Genomic DNA, 22,608 nt, shown 5'->3' with positions numbered 1-22,608 from the left:
GGTGCATTTCTGGACTTCTCTCACCCCCTAACCATTGATCTTTTCTCCATTCAAACTTCAGTAACAACCTGGCTTAATATATTTTAATAGTAGTAGGGCAAGCACTACTTGCCCTGTTGCTCTTTTTCAGAGTTGTCCTATTATTATTATTATTATTATTATTATATATAAATCTGAAAATTGGCTTGTATAATTTTGTAAAAGAAGAAAAATCTATTGTGTCAATGATGTATCTAGATTATTCTTATGGGAATCAATATTTTGTATGTTGAGTTATTTTATTCAACAGTATAATATATCTTATTGTCAGGTGTTGGTTTATCACTATTGTATGACTATCTTGTTCATAAAGATTTTGTATGGGCTGGGGATGTGGCTCAAGCGGTAGCGTACTTGCCTGGCATGTGTGCGGCCCGGGTTCTATCCTCAGCACCATAAAATAAATATTAAAATTCTCTCTCTTTCTCTCTCTCTCTTAAAAAAAAAAAAGATTTTGTGTATTTCTGGCAAAACTTATTCCAGCATATCCAGGAACCAGGCAAATGTGCAGGTGCAGAGCTTCAGGCGAGCCTGGGGTTCTGGGGTTCGCACTGGTGTGTTGGGGAATACAGAGTTTCTGGTAGGAATCTAAACAGGGTGTCCCATTATGCCCATCCACTTGTGGTTCATATAGGCTCTGATATTTTATCCATGACTGGTACTAGATTTGGCTTATTAAATTTTATCTTTGTTCCTTACTTTGAATTATTCGTTAACTGTCCTACCCCCACCTAGATTACCACTGATTCTCATGTTATCTTGTCCTCATTTGTCCTGTGGTCAGATGTTTCTCAACATTTTTTTCAGTAAAGATATTAGTGGAATAGCAATTGCAATTATTTATTCTCTCTCTCTCTCTCTCTCTCTCTCTCTCTCTCTCTCTCTCTCTCTGTCTCCCCATCCTCCTCTCACCCTCTATCTAATACACCTACTGTCATGGAGCGCCTTATGGCACACACACACACACACACACACACACACACTACAGTATTGTGAAAAATTCCATTTTAGGGTGAGAAAATGGAGGCTCTCAAGATTAAGGTCATATAGATAGTAAAGTGGCAGAGCTAGAATTGGAATCCAAGTCTTGTTGACTCATTAAAGTTAATGCTATCTATATTCTTGCCTCAGAGGAACCTTCCAGAAGTTTTTAGGCACTGCCAAAGTAAAAGATGAAGGTTGCTAATTAGTAATTATATGTATTTTTTAAACAGTATTTAAAATAGTTGCTAAACTCATTTCTAGCTGGAGAAATAGACGCATGAGGACATAAATTGTGAATCAGAAATTAATTTTGGATGAGAATCTAGGTCTTTTAACTCCACACTAATGTCTTATTCTCCACACAAAATCTGTGTTTGATTTATTCATGTGTTGTTCTTCATACCCAGCATAGAGCTTTACATATAAATGATGCTTGAAGACATTCTTTGAATTATAAATGATTTTGCTGATTTTATCCTGTTTGGAGATAGGAAAATTAAATATATTGCTCAAGTCTCTTCCATCGTACTGTTTTCTCTCCTGTAACTTTTTTTTTTCCCCCATGCTACTCTCAAGTTCAGGGAAACTTGAAAGTTTCTTAACATCTTATGCATGTTATTCTAGCCAGGAAGGATTAATGAGATACTTCAGGAAGTCTGGGCTCAACTTGTCAGAAATGAACTTCTTATGGGACTGTTTTTTTGTGAAGGGAAGCAGGGAAGCACAAGTTTGAAAGGATGTTCCATGTGATTCTGGTACCCCCTTTAGTTGTTCCCTGGAAACCAAGTAGAGCTGTGAAAGTGCACATGGGGTGTTGTTACTGCAAATGACACAATTAGGGATTCCTATAGATAGGCTTTGCCTTTGCCATGCTAAACCCTGGTCTCTTTTTTTAATCTAGTTTCATTTCTTTTTCTTCAGTTTGCTTGAGCACTTCAACTGTCTCCTAGCAGCTGGGAATGTCAGTTTATGGTAGGAAATTTTCTTAGTGTGAAACTTGAAGTAATTTATAAACCCAGAATCTTAACAGTTTCAAGGCCCTTGTACATAAATAAAATATGCTCAGCAGATGAAAAAAATCATTTGTAATCTTAGAACCTGCTACTATTTTACAACCACAGGAATACCTATTTGATAACGTCTTAACTGGAGTGCCATCACTTAAGTTCCTTTTCCCATTGCTTCCCCCCACTTGCCCTCTCTTTCTCTGGCCTTTTTCTTACTAGCATCTTAATGAAGTTTATTAGGATTCTAAATGTCACATAGTTAAAAATAGCTACCATTTAGTGAAACTTAACCATGTACCCATTCTAAACTCTTAACTTCAAACAATTCTAAGTAGTCAATGCTACTATTACCTTGTTTGAGAGAGAGCATATAATTTTTGTAATATTAATTCAAACTTTTGGTTACCCTGCTTTTATCTTCTGTCTGTTTTTGGAGGGTGCTGGGTATTGAACCGGAGTTTCATGTGTACTAAGTATGTGTTCTACCACTGAGCTGCTCTCTTACTTTTTTTTTTTTTTTTTAAGTGCTAAGGATCAAACCATGTGCCTTTAATATAGTAGTCAAAAACTGTACCACCGATGTATACCCCCTGCCACCTAATATCCTACTTTTTTTTTTTTTAATTATGGTGGTAATCAGACTCTCTTTTTTTTTTTTTTTTTTTAAGACAGAGAGAGAGAGAATTTTCAATATTTATTTTTAGTTTTCGGCAGACACAACATCTTTGTATGTGGTACTGAGGATCGAACTTGGGCCACACGCATGCCAGGCGAGCGCGCTACTGCTTGAGCCACATCCCCAGCCCCTTAATATCCTACTTTTAAAAGGAAATTTTTTTCCTTTGCATTCTTTCACTTCTCACTTTTTCCCTCTGACTGACAGTAGCATTAGGGGATTCGGAAAAAAAATGATAAACAACTTGGCTTCTGAATTTCAGTATTACAAATATGTTAACTTCTTGAAAATATGAAGGGAACAGTTAAGGTAACTTTCATTATTTTTACCTGTGACACATTTACTAAAGCGGGTCATCTTATCTGTGAACAGATTGAAATTGTTAGTCTTTAAAGTGGTTGGTAATTTTTGTATGTTTAAGCAAAATTTAACTGTATAAGGCTTGCTTATTCTACAAATATGAGCATGCAACATGATTTGGACTTTTTGGTATTTAGTTAATTCTTTCATTTAATAGATAACAAGTGAGGTTTTTCCTACACTGTAAAAGTAGATAATGAAACACATTGTGTACTCTGATGATTCCAAAGAGGGCAGATAAACAGATGATATTACTCCAGTGAGAGAAGTTTGCTTTAGTAAGAGAATAGAAGCACAAGCTATATGCCACAGGATTACAGAGCAGACAGGGACTGAGCCATAGTAGGAGAGCAAGACTCTGTGGGGTGTGAATGGGTCTGAGTATGGCTAAGAGTTTGCTGAGCAAAATGGGATAAAGCATTCTAGGGGTTAGTTTGTGTAATTGCACAGTGACCTGCAGGTGCATGGAATATTTGAAGAATAGCAAACATTGTTGTCTGACCAGCACTTAAAGTTTTTTTGGGAAACAGGGACATCTGTGAAGCTTTTTGAAAGGAGATTAGAGAAAAGTAGATAATCTCCTAAATGATCCTGAGCGTCCTATGTGTGCCTCCAAAGGCAAAGGATCTTAGATTTATGCTGATTGGGGGTAGGGATTGTGTTTCTGTCTAGTCTTAGTTTGATGATTTTCTCTTGTTGTAGGGGGAGGCCATGGGAAAGTCAATACTATGCTTAAACGAACACAGGCCTGGAATTTCCGAAGTTGTACTTCTTGGAGAATTTTTCGTTTATAACAATGATAACGTTTTGGGGTCATGTAAATCAAATTACTAGCTTCATTTTTTCATTCAATCTGCTTTCCAACTTTTGAAAGTTAATCGGGAAAATCATGAGTTAAACGTTGTCCTAAGAGATGTTTCTAAAATTCAGTAGAATATGATTTTGAAATGGTTTTGCATATGTGTATATATGTATAACACAACCATCATTTGCTTCCAGGTAATAGATTTTATCTTCACAGCATTCAGTTTGGAAATTGTAATTAGTAAAGAGTATCATTCGTCACTATAATTAGTAGAATTATCAACTTTCATTGTAATGATAATTTATTAGAATTATTTCCTAGAGACAATAACCCAGAACAGTTGGTCCATTTGGAAAGCAGTGTTGCCTTAGTAACTGATAAGAAAGAATGCAGAGAAACCAGTCACCAGAGCATATAAAACCTAAGGCCCTGAACAGGTTAAATACTAGCTCCAGGCATAAGGCAAAACCCAGAAACATCTGCCAATACATCTGCTGGGATCAAGCCTTTGGAGGCTTGATGTGTCATTATATATCTGATAAGAGTCTTAGAATCCATCTTCTGATCAGACACACAGAAATCCGTACCCTTTTATCAGACTTAGAATAAAATCTTTAACCCAAAGAATATTCAAAGTCATTACCTCTTGGGATGAATTGAAGACAACTTTATGGGAAGGATCTGGTCAAATGACATAGAGGCAATGTAAAAGGAATCCATCCATTCTTTCGCTTAGCAGACCGTTTTTTGAGAGCCTGTTTACTCTGTGTCCAGCATTATGCTGGTCACATGCACATTTCTGTCTTATGGAATCTCCCTGTAAAGGCATATAAATAAAAGATTATCATGTATTTTCCAAGTCCTAGAAAGAGGTAGAGTTTTATGAAAATATAAAGGACTCACTTTGGGAGAGGAAGTCTGGGAGGCTCTACAAGGACATTTAAGCCAGTTCTGAATGAGTGGGAAGGATGATAACCTAGAGAGGCAAGGAATTGCAGTGTCACATGAGTTTAGAATTTATGTCTTCTGGATTTAAGTACTCATCTTTTTCCATGGGCAGCCTCATCCTTTTAAGACTTCATGTAAGTTCCTGTTCACCAACTCAATGTAAAATCACAGTGGCTGGGGAGATTTGAGTTCCTTGCTACAGCTCTGTCCTGTGGGTGAGTGTGATTATGTCTGTGGTTCTAAATTGGTTTATGATACTGACTTGGCCATCTCCCTTCTTGCCCCCACACTAGGGATTGAACCCATGGGTGCTTAACCACTTGGTCACGTCCCCAACCCATTTTTTTATTTATAACTTGAGACGGGATCTCTCTAAATTGCTGATGCTGGTCTCTTTCCATCCTCCTGCCTCAGCCTTCCAAGTCACTAGGATTATAGGCGTGTACCACCGCACCTGGCTCATTTTGTTTTTGTTTTGTGGTACTGGGAATTGAGCCTAGTGCCTCACCCATGGTCAATAAGCACTCTTTCACTGATCTATATCCCCAGGCCTTTTAAATTTTTTTAAATTTTGAGATAGGGTCTCACTAAGTTGCTCAAACTGGACTCAAATTTGCCATCCTCCTGCCTGAGCCTCCCAAGTTGCTGGGATTGCAGGCATATGCCGCTGTGCCCCCAGCTCCTTTGAAGTATTTTTCTTCACTGATCAAAAAAGAGACATTAACAAGGAGAATCTAATTAGAGATTTACCAACCCAGTGGTAGAGCATTTGCCTAGCACGTGCAGAGCCCTGGGTTCACTCTCCAGCATCAGAAAAAAGTTCTTTTTAGAATAAGGGAGAATTGGGTCCTGGGTTCTGGCTCAGTGGTAGAGAGCTTGCCTAGCTTATGTGAGGTACTGGGTTTGAGCCTCAGCACCACATAAAAAATAGACAAAAAATAAAAGTATTGTGTCCATTTATAACTAAAAATATTAAGAAAAAGGGAGAGTCATCTAGTAAATAAGATTATCTTTTTTCTCAGTGGTGTGGAAAGATTGGTAGTTGGAAACTAGGCATTTTCTATGAGGTTTTTCCATTAAATTTTTAATGTTTGATCTTGAGCAAGTCACTTTTTTCCCTGTGGACCCCAATTTGCTCCTGGGTAAAATGAGAAAATTGGGTTAGAGAAGCTCTTGCATTCTGATTTTGTCTTTTGCACATACCTAGTGTCCTTGAGTACTGTTTTTTGGGAAAGGCCTTGAAAGGCCTTCTTTAGGCAATTCCTCAGATTTTGAGATTTAGCTTTTTTTCTGTTAGTGGCTAGAATCAGGGCTTATATATGGTGTCTCTTGTAGATGGTAGTAGATTGTTTGCCTACTGTCTATCAGAGTTTTTTAGTTTTCTAGTCTAAGAACTTAGGCTTTATTATTTCACATTAAATTTCCTATGAAGGAAACACCTACTTCATATATAAATACAGTTGCTTAGGTTTTTTTGTTTTAAAGTTAGCATCAGCAAGTATATTGTGTTTCTGCCTTGTTAGAAGCTTTTCATAGATCTCAGTCCTTACCACCTACAAGGAGGAGTGGATTCTGAAATTATCTCCATAATTCCTTTTATTCTCCCTTTGTGCTTAGACCTTTAGGTGACTACCAAGATTATCTGCATGTTTGAGCATCTGACTAACATGGTGTCCTGAGACCTCACGTTTTGTCTGATTCTCTCGTCCAGCACTCTGTCTCTTAAGCTTTAACTGTGAGGCCTCTCTTGGTTCAGTGACCAGATGCTGACCCCATCACTATCTCCCTTTAGGTTGACCACATTTCTGTTCCATATTGTATGACCATAGTATGAAGTATGTGCTCCTTTTTGATTGCTCAGCTTCATTCTTCTGCTTCCTGCTTCTGGGCTTTTGTCAGGTTCATAATTTGCAGTCTTCTATTTATGGGTGGGACTGTTGAGATTTGAAGGTAACGTGAACTTAATTTTAGTTATTGCCTTAAATTAGTCGTTTTTACTTATTTTTTTAGGAGTACTAGTGGGGAAAGTCTAGGTAGACTGATTGGAACTACAAAATAATTTGGGACTAAGGAACAAGCATACTTTCCCATTTTTGTTGTTTTGTTATTGATATTGGGGATTGAATCCAGGGCCTCACACATGCTAGGCAAGTGCTAAAGGTTGGGGATGTAACCACTCAGTTACATCCCCAACCTTTTTTTTTTTAAGAGACAGGATCTTGCTAAGTTGCCTAGGCTGGCCTTGAACTTGTGATCCTCCTGCCTTAACCTCCCACGTAGCTGGAATTGCAGGTGTGAATCGCCATACCTCTTTATCCCTTGGATTTTTTTTTTTTTTTTGGTAGATTGACACAATACCTTTGTTTTATTTATTTATTGTTATATGATGCTGAGTGTCTCACACATGCTAGGCAAGTGCTCTATCACTGAGCTACAACCCCAGCCCCATCCCTTGAATTCTTGGAAGAATATTTCACAATGTCCTATGATAGTACAAGATAGTGGCTTATAGGCTGGACAACTGAAATCAGCTTTTTTCAAAATAGAGTCTGATCTATTATTATACTATAACTTCTTTTTTTTTCCTTTAGGAATTTTGTTTTATGGATTACTCAATCCTAAAAGTAAAATTTCTAAGTTCAAAGTCAGGGTATCTGGTCTTGGTGGCACATGAGCCATTATATCCCAGCTTCTTAGGAGGCTGAGGCAGGAGGATTGCAAGTTTGAGACCAGCCTCGGCAATGAAGCAAAACTGTCTCAAAATAAAAAATACAAAGAGGTAGGGAGGTAGCTCAGTATAAGATCACCTCTGGGTTCAAGCCCAGTACTGTGTGGAAAAAAATTTTTTTAAATTCCAGAGAAGCAAAGGACCATGCTGCAGTAAATGGGGCAGCAGGCTCTGATGGGTGGAAAAACTCCAAGCCACAAATTGTCTGAGTCCCTCAGTTCCAGAGGTCAAAGGAAGATAAACTGTCCTCAGTATATTCACATGGTCCCTATGAGATCAGCAGGCCAAAAAGAGCAGAGCTTTTGCAGAAGGGGTGACCCAGCTCATGCAAGGAACAAAGAGCCACAGGGGGAACAGGAGTAAAAGCACAAAGGGTTTGTTTTGTAATTAGGCAAGGGTCCAATCGCAAGTGTTTTATAATTGGAATGTGTGTGCCCAAATCCCTGATCATTGATGTCTTTAAAAGAACCCTTTATTAAGCTCTGCCACAGTGCAGAGCTACCAGCAGAGTTTTCTTATGGCTTTGGGGACCCTAGGCAAGTCATTTGTCAAGTGAATTTGATAAGTTGCTATGACAGCAAACCCACTCTTCCTCTGAGAAGTGAATGCCTGCAATTTTTATATTACATTAAGCTTTTTTTTAGGTGAAATTTTGAGCAATTTCCTGGAATCATTATTCTTCAGAGATTATAGCTGGGGATTGGCAAATGAGTCTTGCTTATTTTTAAAACATTTTTTTGAGTGGGTGAATGTGGAAGGGTAGGCATAGTATCAGATAAGTGAATGTGTGGGTACACATGTATCTATATCAGTGAAAGCCGAAATAATTACTATCTTCAGTGCCCAGATTGGCAGCATACCATATTTTAAATTGCAGGTCTAAACAGAGTGCTAGTTAACAGGAAATTATATGAACAGTAGCATTTGGTTTTACAGAAAGCAGCAGGTTCCTTCCTTTCTCTTTCTCATTTCCCCTCCCTTCCTTCCTTCCTTTCTTCCTTTCTTCCTTCCTTCCTCACCTGGTAAATACATGTAGCACCCAACTGCTTTAGAAGAAAGGGGGATTGGGGAAAAGATAGATTTGGTCATGAATGCTAGGGACTTGCTGTGATGTCACTGCAAGCTCTGTGTGATCGTAGGTGGTGTTAGAGCTCCAGGAGCGAGAAGGGGGAGAGCACTAGAAGAGACGATGTCGCTCTCAGACAAGCAGCCAGCCTCTCTCACGGCTGCTTACAACCAGCTCTGTAAGGGCAAGCCTGCAGAGTGCCAAATGGACTCCCCAAAAGAAATTGGTCAAGCTGGATTTGAGTGGCAGAGGACAGAGGGCAAACTGAATGAAATCGGGCTGAATGTCAGCATGGACGGGCAGCTGAAAGACAGGCTTGTGAAGAATGCCAGCTTCCTGGAGCAGAATAAGCTCTGCTTTTTTGAGGGGAAGCTAGACAAAGAGCTCGGCATTGAAGTGCAGGACAAGGAATATCAAGCAACCTTGGGTCACCTTGAGAGCAGGTATGTGATTTCAGAAACCTGCCATCCCTTGGAGGGGAACTTAGTACATCAGAAGACAGCGGAGTTTCATTTGGGACTCATAGAGGGGCCAGACAGAAACAAAGCCACTACAGTTCAGGGTACGGCGGCAGGGAAGAATGGACTAGAGACCAAGAACCAGCAGGATCTGTATTATCCTGGGGCTGCTGGCATTCCCACCCAATATGGTAAGGAGCAGGAGACCAGTGTTTGGAACCCCAACTTTCATCTAGTGACTCAGAGCTCTCAGGGGTCAAGGGAAACAACTCCAGGAAAGGAAGAGAATGGCTTCACCCCTGCCTGCCCGATCATCGGGGTGATGAATGATAACTCTGAGCAGCTTAAATGTGAGTCCCCACTATTGGTGGCTGTCACCCACCCAACCCCCACTATTGAGCATTTACCCACTGCTATTCCACCAATTACTATGGTGGAGTTCACCCAGGAATATTTGAGTGCAGGCTCTCACATCAGAGACCAAGATAAGGAGTTGGAGAAATTGAGTTCTGCTGAGGAGGGGACTATGCTCGACCAAGCCCCCCAGCAGAAAAAGGCAATGCGCCGGGCCCTGTCCGAATGTTCTCATCTCTCAGTTCCCCCAGCTGTCAATCTCACAGATAAGTACCCTGAACTCCCTGCCCAAGAAGAACTTCCTGCAGGCCTGCTGCACCCTACAAGTAGCCCAATGCCAAGCCCAACACCCAGGAAGCTGGGAGCTTCTGCCATAAGGCGCTCCATGACAGTAGCTGAGGAGCAGACAGCCAGCTACAAATTGAGTCCTGGGGAAGTCCCCATTCTGTCTACTGAAGAGATACCTTCTTTCATCTGTGAGGAGCCATTGGCCAAGAAGAGAGAAGAATTGACCCACTTCAGCAACAGCAGCAGCAGCATCTCTGGGAAGAAGGAATTTAGCACTGCTGGGTTATGTCTCCACAATAAACTGGAGCAGATTCCTGAAGGAAGCAGCAAGGAAAAAGGACAGGAAGATATTAGTGAAATAAGACTTGATTCATGCTCTCTAGCTTGCCAGGAAAGTGAGAAACAGCCAGAACAGACGACTCTGGCAGGGAAGAAAGAAATTGAGGTCACTGCAACCCAGAGCACTCCATCGTTGCTGTGTGAAGAGATCCCACGTGATGGTATGTTTCTAAATTTTGCTTTCATTGGGAACAAGCAGACAGCAAGGAAGGAACCAGAGTGATAGATTACCAGCAGGAGCTGTAGGCAGCTGGAGTCTGACTGCCTGGGGAAAGCTCAATTCCTTCACTGTGGAAGCTCTCTGGAAGGGAGGTGTGAATGAGAACAAAAGTGAATCTGGCTGGGTCAAGCCTCATGTCTCCTAGGTGACAGATAGTATGGATGCAAGATGTGGGCTGACTAGATTAGCCATAGATGAGGTCAGGGGTAGTGGGCATAAAACTTAGAGCCCCTTCTTTGACCTCATTTCACCCTGCCCACCCCATCCCCCATCCTCCTACTCCCTCAGCTCCTGTTGGTTTGAACCAAATGATTCCTGAGCCCTAAACCATCCAGTCGCAACTGATTGATTTTCTTGCTTAAAAAGCTGTCACTTTGTGTGGATTCACAATGGGTTTATCAGTATTAACCTCCTCTCATTAAGTTGCAGAGTCTGGATAGAATCTCTGTTTTTCGTTTTGCTTTTGAAAATGTTTTGCTTTTGTCCAAGCTGAAAAAGAGCCTTTTAGAACTGGCTGTTTAATATTCTTTTCCTGTTCTTCATGTTTGACCCAATGTTACTGCTAGTTTTCTCTGTATGTTTTGGGAGGTTTTGTGGGGAGAAGGAAAAGAAAGGGAAAACAGAAAGGAAAGTCTTGCAACCTAATAAACAGATAAGTGCAGTTTTTGTGACTGCCTTCTGTACCTCTCTTCCTGGCCCTTTTTTTCCTCTCCCCCTGCCCAATCAATGCTAACCGGCCCTGCACCCCATCCTCTTATTGTTGGTGGTCTGAAAAAGCTTGTTTTTCTCAGAGACTAGTTTGAGCACAAAGGACCATGACTCACAGGCTTGTTAATGGGGGTTTAAAACATTCATTTTGTTTGTTAAAGAAAAAGAAAAGAAAAAAAGTCTATTCCTGGGACCTGTTTTTCTGTTCCTTTCAATACATTTTTATGATTTTTTTCCTCTGAAAATAAGAAACGTGTTTTTCTAGAGAAGTATTAAGCAAAACTAGACCCTTAAAGGAAGGTAGATTTGTTTCTTTAACGGAGATAGGTAGAGAAGCTTTTACTTCCTCTGTGGTTTCTTATGACTCCAAGATTATAAGAATTCAGGTCCCTTATGTGGTTCCGTGCTTCCAGCTGTGGCAGAACTGTAAGATCCTCATGGATGGGATTCTGTCATCTTTCCCCAGCTCTTCAGTTCAGTGTCATGTACTCTCTAGGTGGTAATAAGTGAAGACTTTTGTTGCAGAATAGGTTCATTCCAGTTCATTCTAGCTGAAGTTCATGCTGATAGAAAAAAATTCCAAATGTCTGACAAATCCACTGATCCATTCACCTGATAAATGTTTGCTGACTCTGCTAAACACTATGTAGATAAAATATATAAAGATTTGTTCATTCAACATGCCTACCATATGCCAGTCACCATCTAGGAACTATAAATTGTTCTTGTCATCAAGCAAGTTAAGATCTAATTGAGGAGGAGAAGTGTTAGAGAGTTGTGAATTACGGAACCTTTTTTGGAGGAGGTGGCATTTGTGCTGGGCTCCAAAAATTTGGGTGCCTGGCATTGTAGAAGGAAGCCTTCCAGGCAAAGGAACTCATATAAGTGTGAAATCCAGACAGCTCATGTGAGGTAAAGAACAATCAGTAGTTTCAACGGGACACTCTTATAAGGATTATTTGACTACAAAGAACAGAAACACAGGAACTCAAATTCATAAAAAATATCTATTGACAGGGTACACAAGAATCTGGAGGAATCCAGTTGCAGGAAGTGTATCTGGCTTGTAGCTATTGTCTGTCTGTCTCTTGGGATCTCTACTTCTCTCTGCACTTGTGCTCCAGTCTTTTCCCCTCTGGAAACTGTTTTCTTCATTTCCTACCTTTTGCTTTCTTTGATGCCTTGATGCTGCCGGTCTGCCTGGGACAGGACAATATTGGGCTGCTATTGTTTGGGCTCTGTGGCCAGCTTGTACTGCTCTGTATCAGAGACCCAAGATTGCTTGATTGCAGTTTCCATGTCTTGGTTCATATTAGAGAGTGAGCAGGGAAATAACATCTATTGGCCCAGCTTGGTCTGGTGAACTTGGCATAGGTGGATTTGATTGGCTAAGACTGGTTAAAAAGACTTTTTTAACCAGTCTTAGCTAATTAAATCCACCTATGCCATTGACCTGGAGGCTTCTCTACAGAAGAGAATATGGGCTGAGCAAGCAATCCAAAGCAATCTGTACAGCTGTGGGAAGAAATAATGGGAGAAAAATCTAGAAAGTTATATGGTATTCAGTCTTGCCAAGTTTCAGATGCCCCACTGAGAAGTTTAAATTTTACTACTCTGTTCTAAAAACTGTCGTAACTGCCTATGACAGCAAAATAAAGTAGCCCAAGGTCACCTTTGGGAAGATTCACCTATTCCCAGTATATGAGAGAAATGGAAGAGGTAAAAATAACTGGAATTGGAAACTGGATGTTGGTATGAGAGAAAAGAAGATATATGAGTCAGAATTATTGCTGTGATTTTGATCCTGGTTTTTCTAGCAGGCAGTAAGTAGTACAAGCTTTAGAAAGATAACAGAAGAGAACAGTCCTGTTAATGAGTTCTGTTCTAGAAATTCATTTGTGCAACTCTGGTGACAGAGTTTAGCAAGTGCTCTAACCATTGCTTGGTATGCGTATCCCTGAAATAAGGTAGAATAGTCTCCATGAGGGAGGCAGAAGTTTTCTCTTTACATATAAGGACATATATTTGTACAGCTGCGTTTCTATATCATAGGCAATCAGACTTCATGAAGTATTCATGTTGTTTACTGAAAAATCCCATGCCTCCTGAAAAATATTTATGGTGATCTGGAACCAACAGCAAGTCGGACATTTAAGAAGACCTTCCTTCAGCAGACTATAGAACACAAGCATTATCAAACTTGCACAATGGTTGGGTTTGTCTTTTTTTTTTTTCCTTTTTTTCTTTTTGATACCAGGGATTGAACCCCAGGGGTGCTTAACCACTGAGCCACATCTAGCCCTTTTTCTTCTTTGAGACAGAGTCTCCCTAAGTTGCTGAGGCTGACCTTGAACTTTATCCTCCTGCCTCAGCCTCCCAAATCATTGGGATTACAGGCATGCACTTCTAATGCCTGGCTTTTTTTTGGACATGTGGTCTTGTTATATTGCCCAGGGTATTCTTGAACTCCCCATTCTTCTGCTTCAGCCTCCTGAGTTGCTGGGATTACAGGCATTTACTACCAAAACTTAAAGTTTTGACTAAAAATACATATGGTTCAGACATCAAAAAGTACAAAAAGCTCCACATTAAAAAACCTCCTACCAATACAAGATGGTGTCAACTCACTTTTCCTACTCCTCCCAGTAAATATAACCAGATACTCTGGGGATAATTTAACTGAATTCCATGAAGGAATCTGAAAGGTGGAAAGAAGGCAGACTGCGTAGGGATCTCAGGACTTGATTAACAGTACTACACTGGGGATTGAACACAGAGGTGCTCTACCACTGAGATATACCCCAGCCCTTTTTATTTTTTAAGACAGAGTCTTGCTGAGTTGCCAAGGCTGCCTCAAATCAGATCCTCCTGCCTTAGCCTCAGGTGGAGATTTCTTTTTTAATCTTCTATATATCTCTGACCGTGTACTGGAAAGGCCTGAAATCTGGAATTACCAACAAACAGACCAGAATAAAATTAACGGAAGGAAGGAAGGGAGGGAGGCAGAAGGAAAAAGAAAGAAAAGCCTGCTTTCTCTTGCAAAAATACTAGGAAAGGGCCCAGCAAAGATCTGCTGGTGAACCCCATGTCCCTACCCACATCTAGCTTCGGCTTGGTTGGCTGTAGATGCTTTGTCAGGGAGCATATGAGGACCTACTAATTGTGTACTTCACAGTCAGCAGGAACTGTAGACCTGATCCACCCACATTGGCAGGAGTTACAGGGAGGCCCATCCCTTGCCCTTCACCAGGTGGACAGCACCATCAGTACCTATAAGCCTGGTATCTAGCAGCCCTCTGTCTATTGGCAGAAGGATACCTTGATAGGTTTCCTCTATCTCCTTTCCTCTAGCAGCAGAAAACTTTAGCCCTGGTAGGTACTTCCCACCCTCAGCAGCCCTGTGAGATCAAACTTCCCACCCAAGCTGCCAGAGAACAGACCAGGAGAAGTTATCTTCATTCCATGGCTACATTATCACTCAGCCCCCACTTAGTGATACTTCCTTAGTGGCCCAAGGAATTGCTTTCAGCCCTTTCAGGCAGTACCAGTAGGGATTAAGAGCCTCAGCAGAGCCAGAACACGGTCAGTCAGAACTGTATTGCAGGGACACTGAAAACAAAATTTCCACTAGAACTATAACCATAGCCTAAATATTAAATATAAACAGGATGATTACCTGCTAAAATAACAAAATTAAAAAAAAAAAAAAAAAAAAAAGCCAGGTATAGTGGCCCATGCCTATAGTTCCAGTGATTTGGGAGACTGAGGTAAGAGGATCACAAGTTTGAGGTTAGCCTCAGCAATTTAGACTCAAAAAAAGGCTGAGGATGTAACTCAGTGGTAAAGCATATCAGGTTGAATCCTCAGGACTATAAAAATAATAGCAACAAAAATAACAACTTTTATAAACTAAAGACAAAGAGAACAATTTTAAAAACAACTGGGGAGAAATGATGTGGTACCTTTAGGGGAATATCAGTTTAAATGACAGCATTTTTTTTTTTTTTTTTAAACCAGAAACTATGGAGGCCAAAGGAAGTGCCACAGTGTTTTTCAAGTGCTTAAAGAATTGTCAACTGCAAATTCCATGTTTGGTAAAACTGTCTGGGATTGAAAGGGAAATAAAGCCATTCTTAGATAAAGGAACACTAAGGGTATTTGTTGCTAGTAGAGATATCCTTAGATAATGGCAAAAGGAAGCTCTCCAAAAAGAAAAAAATAGGACAACACAGAGGCTTAGAATTTTGGAAATGAAAGAACAACAATGGGATGAGTATAACTAGGGGTAAATTTAATAAACTATTCCCCTGATGAGTTTTTAAATCTATATTAGATATTTGAAGCAAAAATTATAAGATCTTCTGATGTAATACTCAGTATATGAAGAAGAAATACTAAGATTTTATTTTTTTAAAATGTTTATTTTTTAGTTGTAGATGGACACAATACCTTTATTTTATTTTTGTATGGTGCTGAGGATCGAACCCAGTGCCTCATGTGTGCTAGGCCAGCACTCTCCCACTGAGCCACAACCCCAGTCCCACTAAGATTTTATTTTTAAAAGGTAAAGGATTATAAATAATGTTAGGTTTCAGTTGTACAAAGTAATGAAACATTGACACAGTAGACTATATGTGTATTGTATGTAATATCTAGAACAACAGAAATACAAAGTAATATATTTAAAACATTAAAAATAAAAAAATTGTTCAAGTAACCCACTGGAATGCTAGAAAAGAGAAGAAGAATGAGAAACAAAAGGAACGGTTAAATAATAAAGTGTCAGATTTAAATAAGCCCTAAAATATTAATAATTGAAGTGCAGATGGTCTGGACATTACAATGAAAAGACAGATTAAAAGAGTATGCTATCTCAAAAAATTCATGTCAAACATAAGAACATAGGTAGGCTGAAAGTAAAAATTACAGATGCATGCCTGTAATCCTGCAGCTCGGGAAGGGAAGGAGGATCACAGGTTCAAACCAGCCTCCGGCAATTTGGTGAGGCTGTAAGCAATCTAGTGAGACCCTGTCTCAAAAATAAAAATGGCCAAGGATGTGGCTCAGTGGTTAAGCGCCCTAGAAAAAGCCTGGTGCAGTGGCATGTGCCTATAATCCCAGTAATTCACGAGACAGAGGTAAGAGGATTCCAAGTTCAGGGCCAGCCCTGGCAATTTAGGAAGACCCTGTCTCAAAATTAAAAGGGTTCGGGATTTTGCCTAGTGGGTTTTGCCTCCTGGGTTCAGTCCCCGGTAAATGGCCGGGCGGGGGGAAGAGAAAGAGGAAGGAAGAAAAGCAAGCAGGAAGGGAGGGATCAGAAATCAGTAATATTGTAAATAGAAAAAATCAGTTAAACCAAAAACTTATTCTTTTTATGATATTAGTGAAAATGACAAATCTTTGACAGAACTGACATTAAAAAGAGAGAAAGCAGAAATCACAAATATAGAAATGAAATTGGGTATCACTTCCGCTATTAAACTAATAATTAAGTTCAGCATCCCAAAAGAAATAAACCATTTATTTGAAAACCATAAATTACTCAAATGCAACCAAGATGAAATAGATAACCTGGGTAACCATTAAAGGAATCAAATTTATAGTTTAAAAGCTTCCAAAGGGTACACAGGACTTCCCTATATACATCTTTACAACTTCCTGAGAATCGGAAAAGTTTTAAGAATCGCAAAAGCTTTAAGACTCCTAAGTTCCCTAGTTTCGTGTCCTGTCCTACCCCGACCCCATCCGTAAACCCTTTAGGTTGCTGTTGGTTTGATTTCTAATGGCCCTTCTGAAGATCCTTTTAAAATACACATACAATCCGTGCATAACACGCCTGTAATCCTAGCAGCTCAGGAGACTGAGGCAGAAGGATCATGAATTCAAAGCCAGCCTCAGCAAAAGCAAGGCCCTAAGCAGCTCAGTGAGCCCCTGTCTCACAGTAAAATACAAAATAGGGCTGGGATATGGCTCATTGGTTGAGTGCCCTTGAATTCAGTGCCTGGTACCTCCCCAAATAAAATACACATACAAATGTATTTATAATACTAAATTTTCCCCATCCCTTTCTAAACAAATAGCTTCATGTTATACCTTCTGTTGTGTGTCTTGTTGAGCAATCTTTAACATTCATAAAAGAACATCTTCATGCTTTGTTATTTCAGATCCATAATACTTTAAGCAGTTTTTTTTTTTTTTTAGAGAGAGAGAATATTTTAATATTTATTTTTTAGTTTTCGGCGGACACAACATCTTTGTATGTGGTGCTGAGGATCGAACCCAGGCCGCACACATGCCAGGCGAGGGTGCTACTGCTTGAGCCACATCCCCAACCCTTAAGCAGTTTTCTATTAATGGACTTCAAAAGGTTGTTTTAGTTCTTTGCCTTAGAAGCAATTCTCTGGTGAAACACCTACTATGCTTCCCACTTTGCAGGTGTGTGAATATATCTCTAATATAAACTTCTAGAAATTAGATTTCTGGACTAGAATTTACCTTGTAATTTTCAGAGCCACTGAGAGAAATGCCTTGCAGTAAGTCACATCAGTTCACATCCCTACCAACAACGTGTTTCCTCTTCTTGTCCCCCCAAAATTATAGAATTTTAGGATTTTTTTTTTACACTATTAGGTTAAAATGGCATTTCATTGGCTTTCAATTTTTTCTTACCACAACTAAGAGAAACTTTTCATATTTCAAAAGATTAACTATAGTGTGTATGTGTGTTGGTATTAAGATTGAACCTGTGGGTACCTAACCACAGTGCCATGTCCTTAGCCATTTTTATTTTTTATTTTGAACAGGGTCTTGCCAGATTGCTTAGGGGCCTCACAGAATTGGTGAGGCTGGCCTTGACCTTGCAGTCCTCCTGTCTCAGCCTCTTGAGTTGCTGGGATTATAGGCATGCACCACTGCAACTGGCTTGTGTTCATATTCTTTTGATCATTTTTTTTCTCATGGCTTTTGGTCTTTGTAAAAGAGTTACTGATTAGGAGTAGTTATTTATATAAAAAGCTATTTGTCTTTGATATAAGATTTACAAATTTTATTTCTGTTAAACATTTGTCTTTTATTGTCTTTTTTTTTTTTCCCCCTATAGTCATTCTAGATTTTCTGCCATTTACAAAGACCCTTCTCTCACACCAGGGTTATAAATTTCAGGTATTTTTGTGCTTTGAGGCATAGCCCTGTTGAACTCTGAAGTAACCCCTCTACTCTGCCTTAGGCACAGTAGATTTTATTTCTGGACCTAAGTTTGGTTGCATGGATCTCCTCGCCTTGTTGGAAATCTAGGTCACTGCAAGAACTAGAGCAAGAACTTATCTCTCATCTTCCATAAAGTGATTCTTTACAGGGAAAGGAAGTAAGGGGAGGATATTAGATGATCTCTTGGCTCTCACCCCATCTCTTAGCAACTTTTATTCTAAAAGATAGATTGGTGAAAGAGGTTTTTTTTTTTTCCCTTGTGTGTTCTTAGAGCAAATGGTTAGGTGACAACCTTTTGCTGGTCTCCAGGGAAGAGAAAAGAAACTTTAAGGACCATTTCTTTCCACTGATCATTTGTACAAGTCCTACTTAGATTGCTTTCTCCACAAGGACAACTTCCCTGAATCTTTGGAATCTAAAATTGTCCTCTACCGCAGCGAGAACTTAGGAATCTTGTCCACATTACGGCAGCATAGCCCTGTGAATTTTTTTCAGAATGAACTGCTAGTTAGTGGTTTGCTCTGCTAAGCCTTGAATTTTCAAAAAATGGATGTTAAAAACATTTGCTTAGAATAATTCCCATTTACTTCCACAACTTAGGAATAGCCAGGCCAGAAGAAGGAAAGGCTGCTGTGAGTGTAACCGGAAATGACATCACTACCCCACCAAACAAGGAGCTCCCACCAAGCCCAGAGAAGAAAACAAAGGTAGGTGCCAGAATGGTGATTATTTTTTATTCTTTAGGATAGTACCTTCTGCTATTATTGCTTGAATCATGAATGTAGTTTCTTTTTTCTGAGCTTATTATGAGGCCATCCTCAGTTTGGATCCAGTGCTTAGAAAATATCTTATATTCCCATTTTACCATAGTAGCCTAAGATTTAAATTTTCTGCCTTTCACTATTTTACCTTATATAGCTATAAAAATGTACTATAGAGGTTGTTGCTGCTTCCCTTAAGAATAACAAAAAGAACAATTGCAGAAGTATTCTGAAATCTGTGTTCATGAAAAGGGAATGCAGATTTTTAAGGTAGATCATAGCTTTAGACCCTTACTTGTACTTAGTGCAAAATTCAAGGCTACACTTTGGGATGTAGTGTTGTTGCCCCATCAAGGTACAGGCAATAAAAGGCAGACCAGAGTATACCTGTACTCTCAGCTACTCAGGAGGCTGAGACAAATTAATGAGTTAGAAGCAACCAGGGCAAGATAGCAAGACCCCATCTCAGGAAAAGAAAAAAATACAGATAATAATGCCTTAAACACTTGCTGATGATTTTCTTTATAGAATTATTGTAGCCCCCAAAGATGTTTAATAATGTAAAGCTATTACTGAATTTAAATTTTCAGATGCCAAACTGCTAGACTGTAGCCCTGTCATTAAGAAATAACTCCCATAGGACTGGAGGGTGTAGTTTAGTGGGAGAATTTGTGCTTAGAATGGACAAGATGCTGGATTTCATCCCAGGACTGAAAAGAAAAGAAAAAGAGGGACTGTAGATGTAGCTCAGTGGTAGGATGTTTGCTGAGTATGTGTGAGATCCTGAGCTTGATCCCTATCACTGCAGGGAAAAAAAAAAAAAAAATTGGTGGCACATACCTGTAATTCCAGCAACTCAGGAGGCTGATGCAGAAGGATAGCATGTTCCAGGCCAGCTTCAGCAATTTAGCTAGACCCTGTCTCAGAATGGGAAAAAAAAACTAGGGATGTAGCTCAGTGGTAAAGTGCCCCTCGGTTCAATTCCCAGTGAGAGAGAGAGAGAGAGAGAGAGAGAGAGAGAGAGAGAGAGAAACAAAGAGAGAATTCCCAGTTTTGTGTTCTGTGGTCCCTCTCCTATTTACTGAGCTCAGAAGAAAGGAATGCTAATTTTCAGTTGCATCAATCCTCATTGCTTATAATTTTACTTTGAATTGTGCAATTTATACTTTTTTAATTTGTTTTTATTCTTTTCTGTGTGTTTGATGTTGGTCTTTAAAAAAACCTTTTTAAATAAAATAAAAAATCATCAACCTAAAGCCTTTGGCCACCACTCAACCTGCAAAGACTTCAACATCGAAAGCCAAAACACAGCCCACTTCTCTCCCTAAGCAGCCAGCAGCTCCCACCACCTCTGGTGGGTCGAATAAAAAACCTATGAGCCTTTCTTCAGGCTTAGTACCAGCTGCCCCACCCAAACGCCCTGCTGCTGCCACTGCCAGGCCTTCCATCTTACCTGCAAAAGACGTGAAGCCAAAGGTAAGTAGTGACCCAAATACTATGCCTATGTCCATATCTCATAGGCTCTTGTTGCCACCGGATGATGGACTCAGACTGGTGGAATTAGGAAAAGACAAGGGGAAAAGAAGGGTACTTTGGAAAACAGTCCAGGGACCCAGTGATGCAGCCATAACACTCTGAAACCCTTTTATTCTTTTTATCTTTCCTTGCCCTGGTTGGAGGCAATATCCCATCTATGGTTGGAGGTAATCTACAATTGGTCCTCCTCCTTTGTCTCAACTAACTTCTCCTCATTCTTTACACTTATGTGCTTGTTAATTGGTTTCCCCTCCTCCACATATTAATCAGACTTTTGGTAAAATACCCCTGCCAAATTTGATTATTTTCTTTTCTCTTTAATCATCCTGCAGAAGAGAATTTTGCCTATTACTTCAGCAATATACTGGCTCTCTCAGCTGATCTCAGCATGTTCCAGCATCATGTGACAACTTAGTTTGCTTTTGGCATTAGGACACTTCTCACTTGGCTACTTCTAATATTTTCCAGTTTTCCAGGTCACCCACCCTCTTTATAACCCAGAAACCGGTCACATTTAGAGCCACAGTAGCTTTACAGAATTGTTCCAGGGAGAAAGTATGGGTGGAGGCTGTGGCTGCCTTCCTTAAACTCTTGCTTTTTTGAAAAGAGCTTTTAGGTCAGCCTCATGATACTCTTTAAAAACATGGTGGCAAATAAGTTATCTTGTTAATTTAATCTTGTAAAGAAAACTGGTTAAGGGATGGGGATATTGCTTAGTGGTGAAATGCTTGCCTAGTATTTGCAAGGCTCTGGGCTTCATCCCCAGGATTACAAGGAAGAGAGAAACAGAAAAAGGAAGGGAGGAAGAAGGAAAGGAAAAAGAAAAGTAAAAAAAGGAAGGAAAAAACAAATCTGGTAGAATTTAGGAATTGTAGTCTAGATTGAAACCCTTAAGAAATAAGAAATCCTATCATAGACTAGGAATAATAAAAGCTTAGAAAGCTTTTTCTCTGGTCCTCATTTACCCAGGGGGGCAAATGTTTCTGGATCCTTAGAAACAATTTATGTAAGTATGAGATTAGAGGGAAGGTGACAGTATCCATAGTGCTACATCCTCCCTGAGGCTTCTGGGGAGCAAGAAGAGGGTATAAGGAGGAGGGAAGCTGTCAAGTGAAGTTTCACTCAATAATAATAATAATAATAATAATAATAATAATAAATGAATGTACTATTATTAGTTTTTTCATATCATAAATTTCTTTCTCTTTCTTAATTACCCACATAACACAGTATTAATATTTTAATTTTATAGTTGAGGATGCTTAACTTAACCTTCATTAAATCACCTTCCTAAAGTGTGTGCTGATAAGTAGTAAAGCCAGTGTTGGTCTAACTCCAGAACTGTCCTGGTACTCAGGGGCCTGTACAGCACTGTTTTATTATGGCTTTTATTTATTTTTTAACATAAGGATCAAGGAAAACTAAAGTATATAATTTCTACTCTGATTTAGACAGGAAGATTTATAGAAACAAACAAAGACAAAGAAAACTCTAGTCAGGAAAACAAATAGGTCTCTGATTCTGGCAGAGGAGAAAATATAAATTGAGAAACAGCAAAATAACTGCAGTTACAAAGTGCAGGCTGGTCCTAGAACTTGTTAAGGCAATGTTAAGAGATTGATGTCTAAAGGATGCTATATCCTTTTCGGCGGGGGAAGGGTCCTGGGGAGAGTTTTAGTCTGGAGGTGCTAAATCCCAATCCTTGTTTTTTTTTTTCATTTTTTGTTGCCAGAGATTGAACCCAGGTCCGCTTAACCACTGAGCAACATTCTCAGCCCCTTTTTATTTTGAGATAGGGTCTTCCTAAGTTGCTGAGACTGATCTTGAGTTTAAGATCTTATTGCCTCAGCCTCCCTGCTTGCTGGGATTACAGGTGTGCTCTCCTTTAGAGATCTCTATCCCAAGTAACTTGTACTAGTACATTTATGTAATCATGATTGCTTTTACTACTTCAATAGTAAAAGCAATCATGATTGAATAATAGTCATAATCTGTAAAGTTTGAAGAAGACCCCAGAGAGCATCTGGTTAGGGTCTTTAATTTTATAGCAATCAGAGGGAACTCCTCTGCAAAAAATCCTACAAAATGTACTGTACAGAGCTAGTAGCAGAACCAGTTCCTCTGA

The 22,608-nt window shown here is 39.6% G+C and overlaps 2 protein-coding genes across 10 annotated transcripts in view; both read left to right on the top strand.

Annotated features, from left to right (window-relative positions):
• The window catches only part of Map4 (microtubule associated protein 4), a 163,494-nt gene that overhangs the window by 125,648 nt on the left and 15,238 nt on the right, over positions 1-22,608 (top strand). For all 9 annotated transcript variants that reach the window (XM_071600671.1, XM_027932117.2, XM_071600666.1 and 6 more), the window contains 2 exons: positions 18,787-18,893; positions 20,205-20,423. In XM_071600671.1, coding sequence (XP_071456772.1) covers positions 18,787-18,893; positions 20,205-20,423 — 326 coding nt within the window. The remainder of the gene's footprint in view (positions 1-18,786; positions 18,894-20,204; positions 20,424-22,608) is intronic.
• On the top strand, positions 8,259-10,275 carry LOC139702858 (uncharacterized). The gene has a single exon (XM_071605302.1). The coding sequence runs from the start codon at positions 8,737-8,739 to the stop codon at positions 10,273-10,275; it is 1,539 nt and encodes a 512-aa protein (XP_071461403.1). The 5' UTR covers positions 8,259-8,736.

Source organism: Marmota flaviventris, chromosome 1 (genome assembly GCF_047511675.1).
Source record: "Marmota flaviventris isolate mMarFla1 chromosome 1, mMarFla1.hap1, whole genome shotgun sequence".
Lineage (NCBI taxonomy): Eukaryota > Metazoa > Chordata > Mammalia > Rodentia > Sciuridae > Marmota > Marmota flaviventris.
This window is presented reverse-complemented; position numbering and strand designations above follow the sequence as displayed.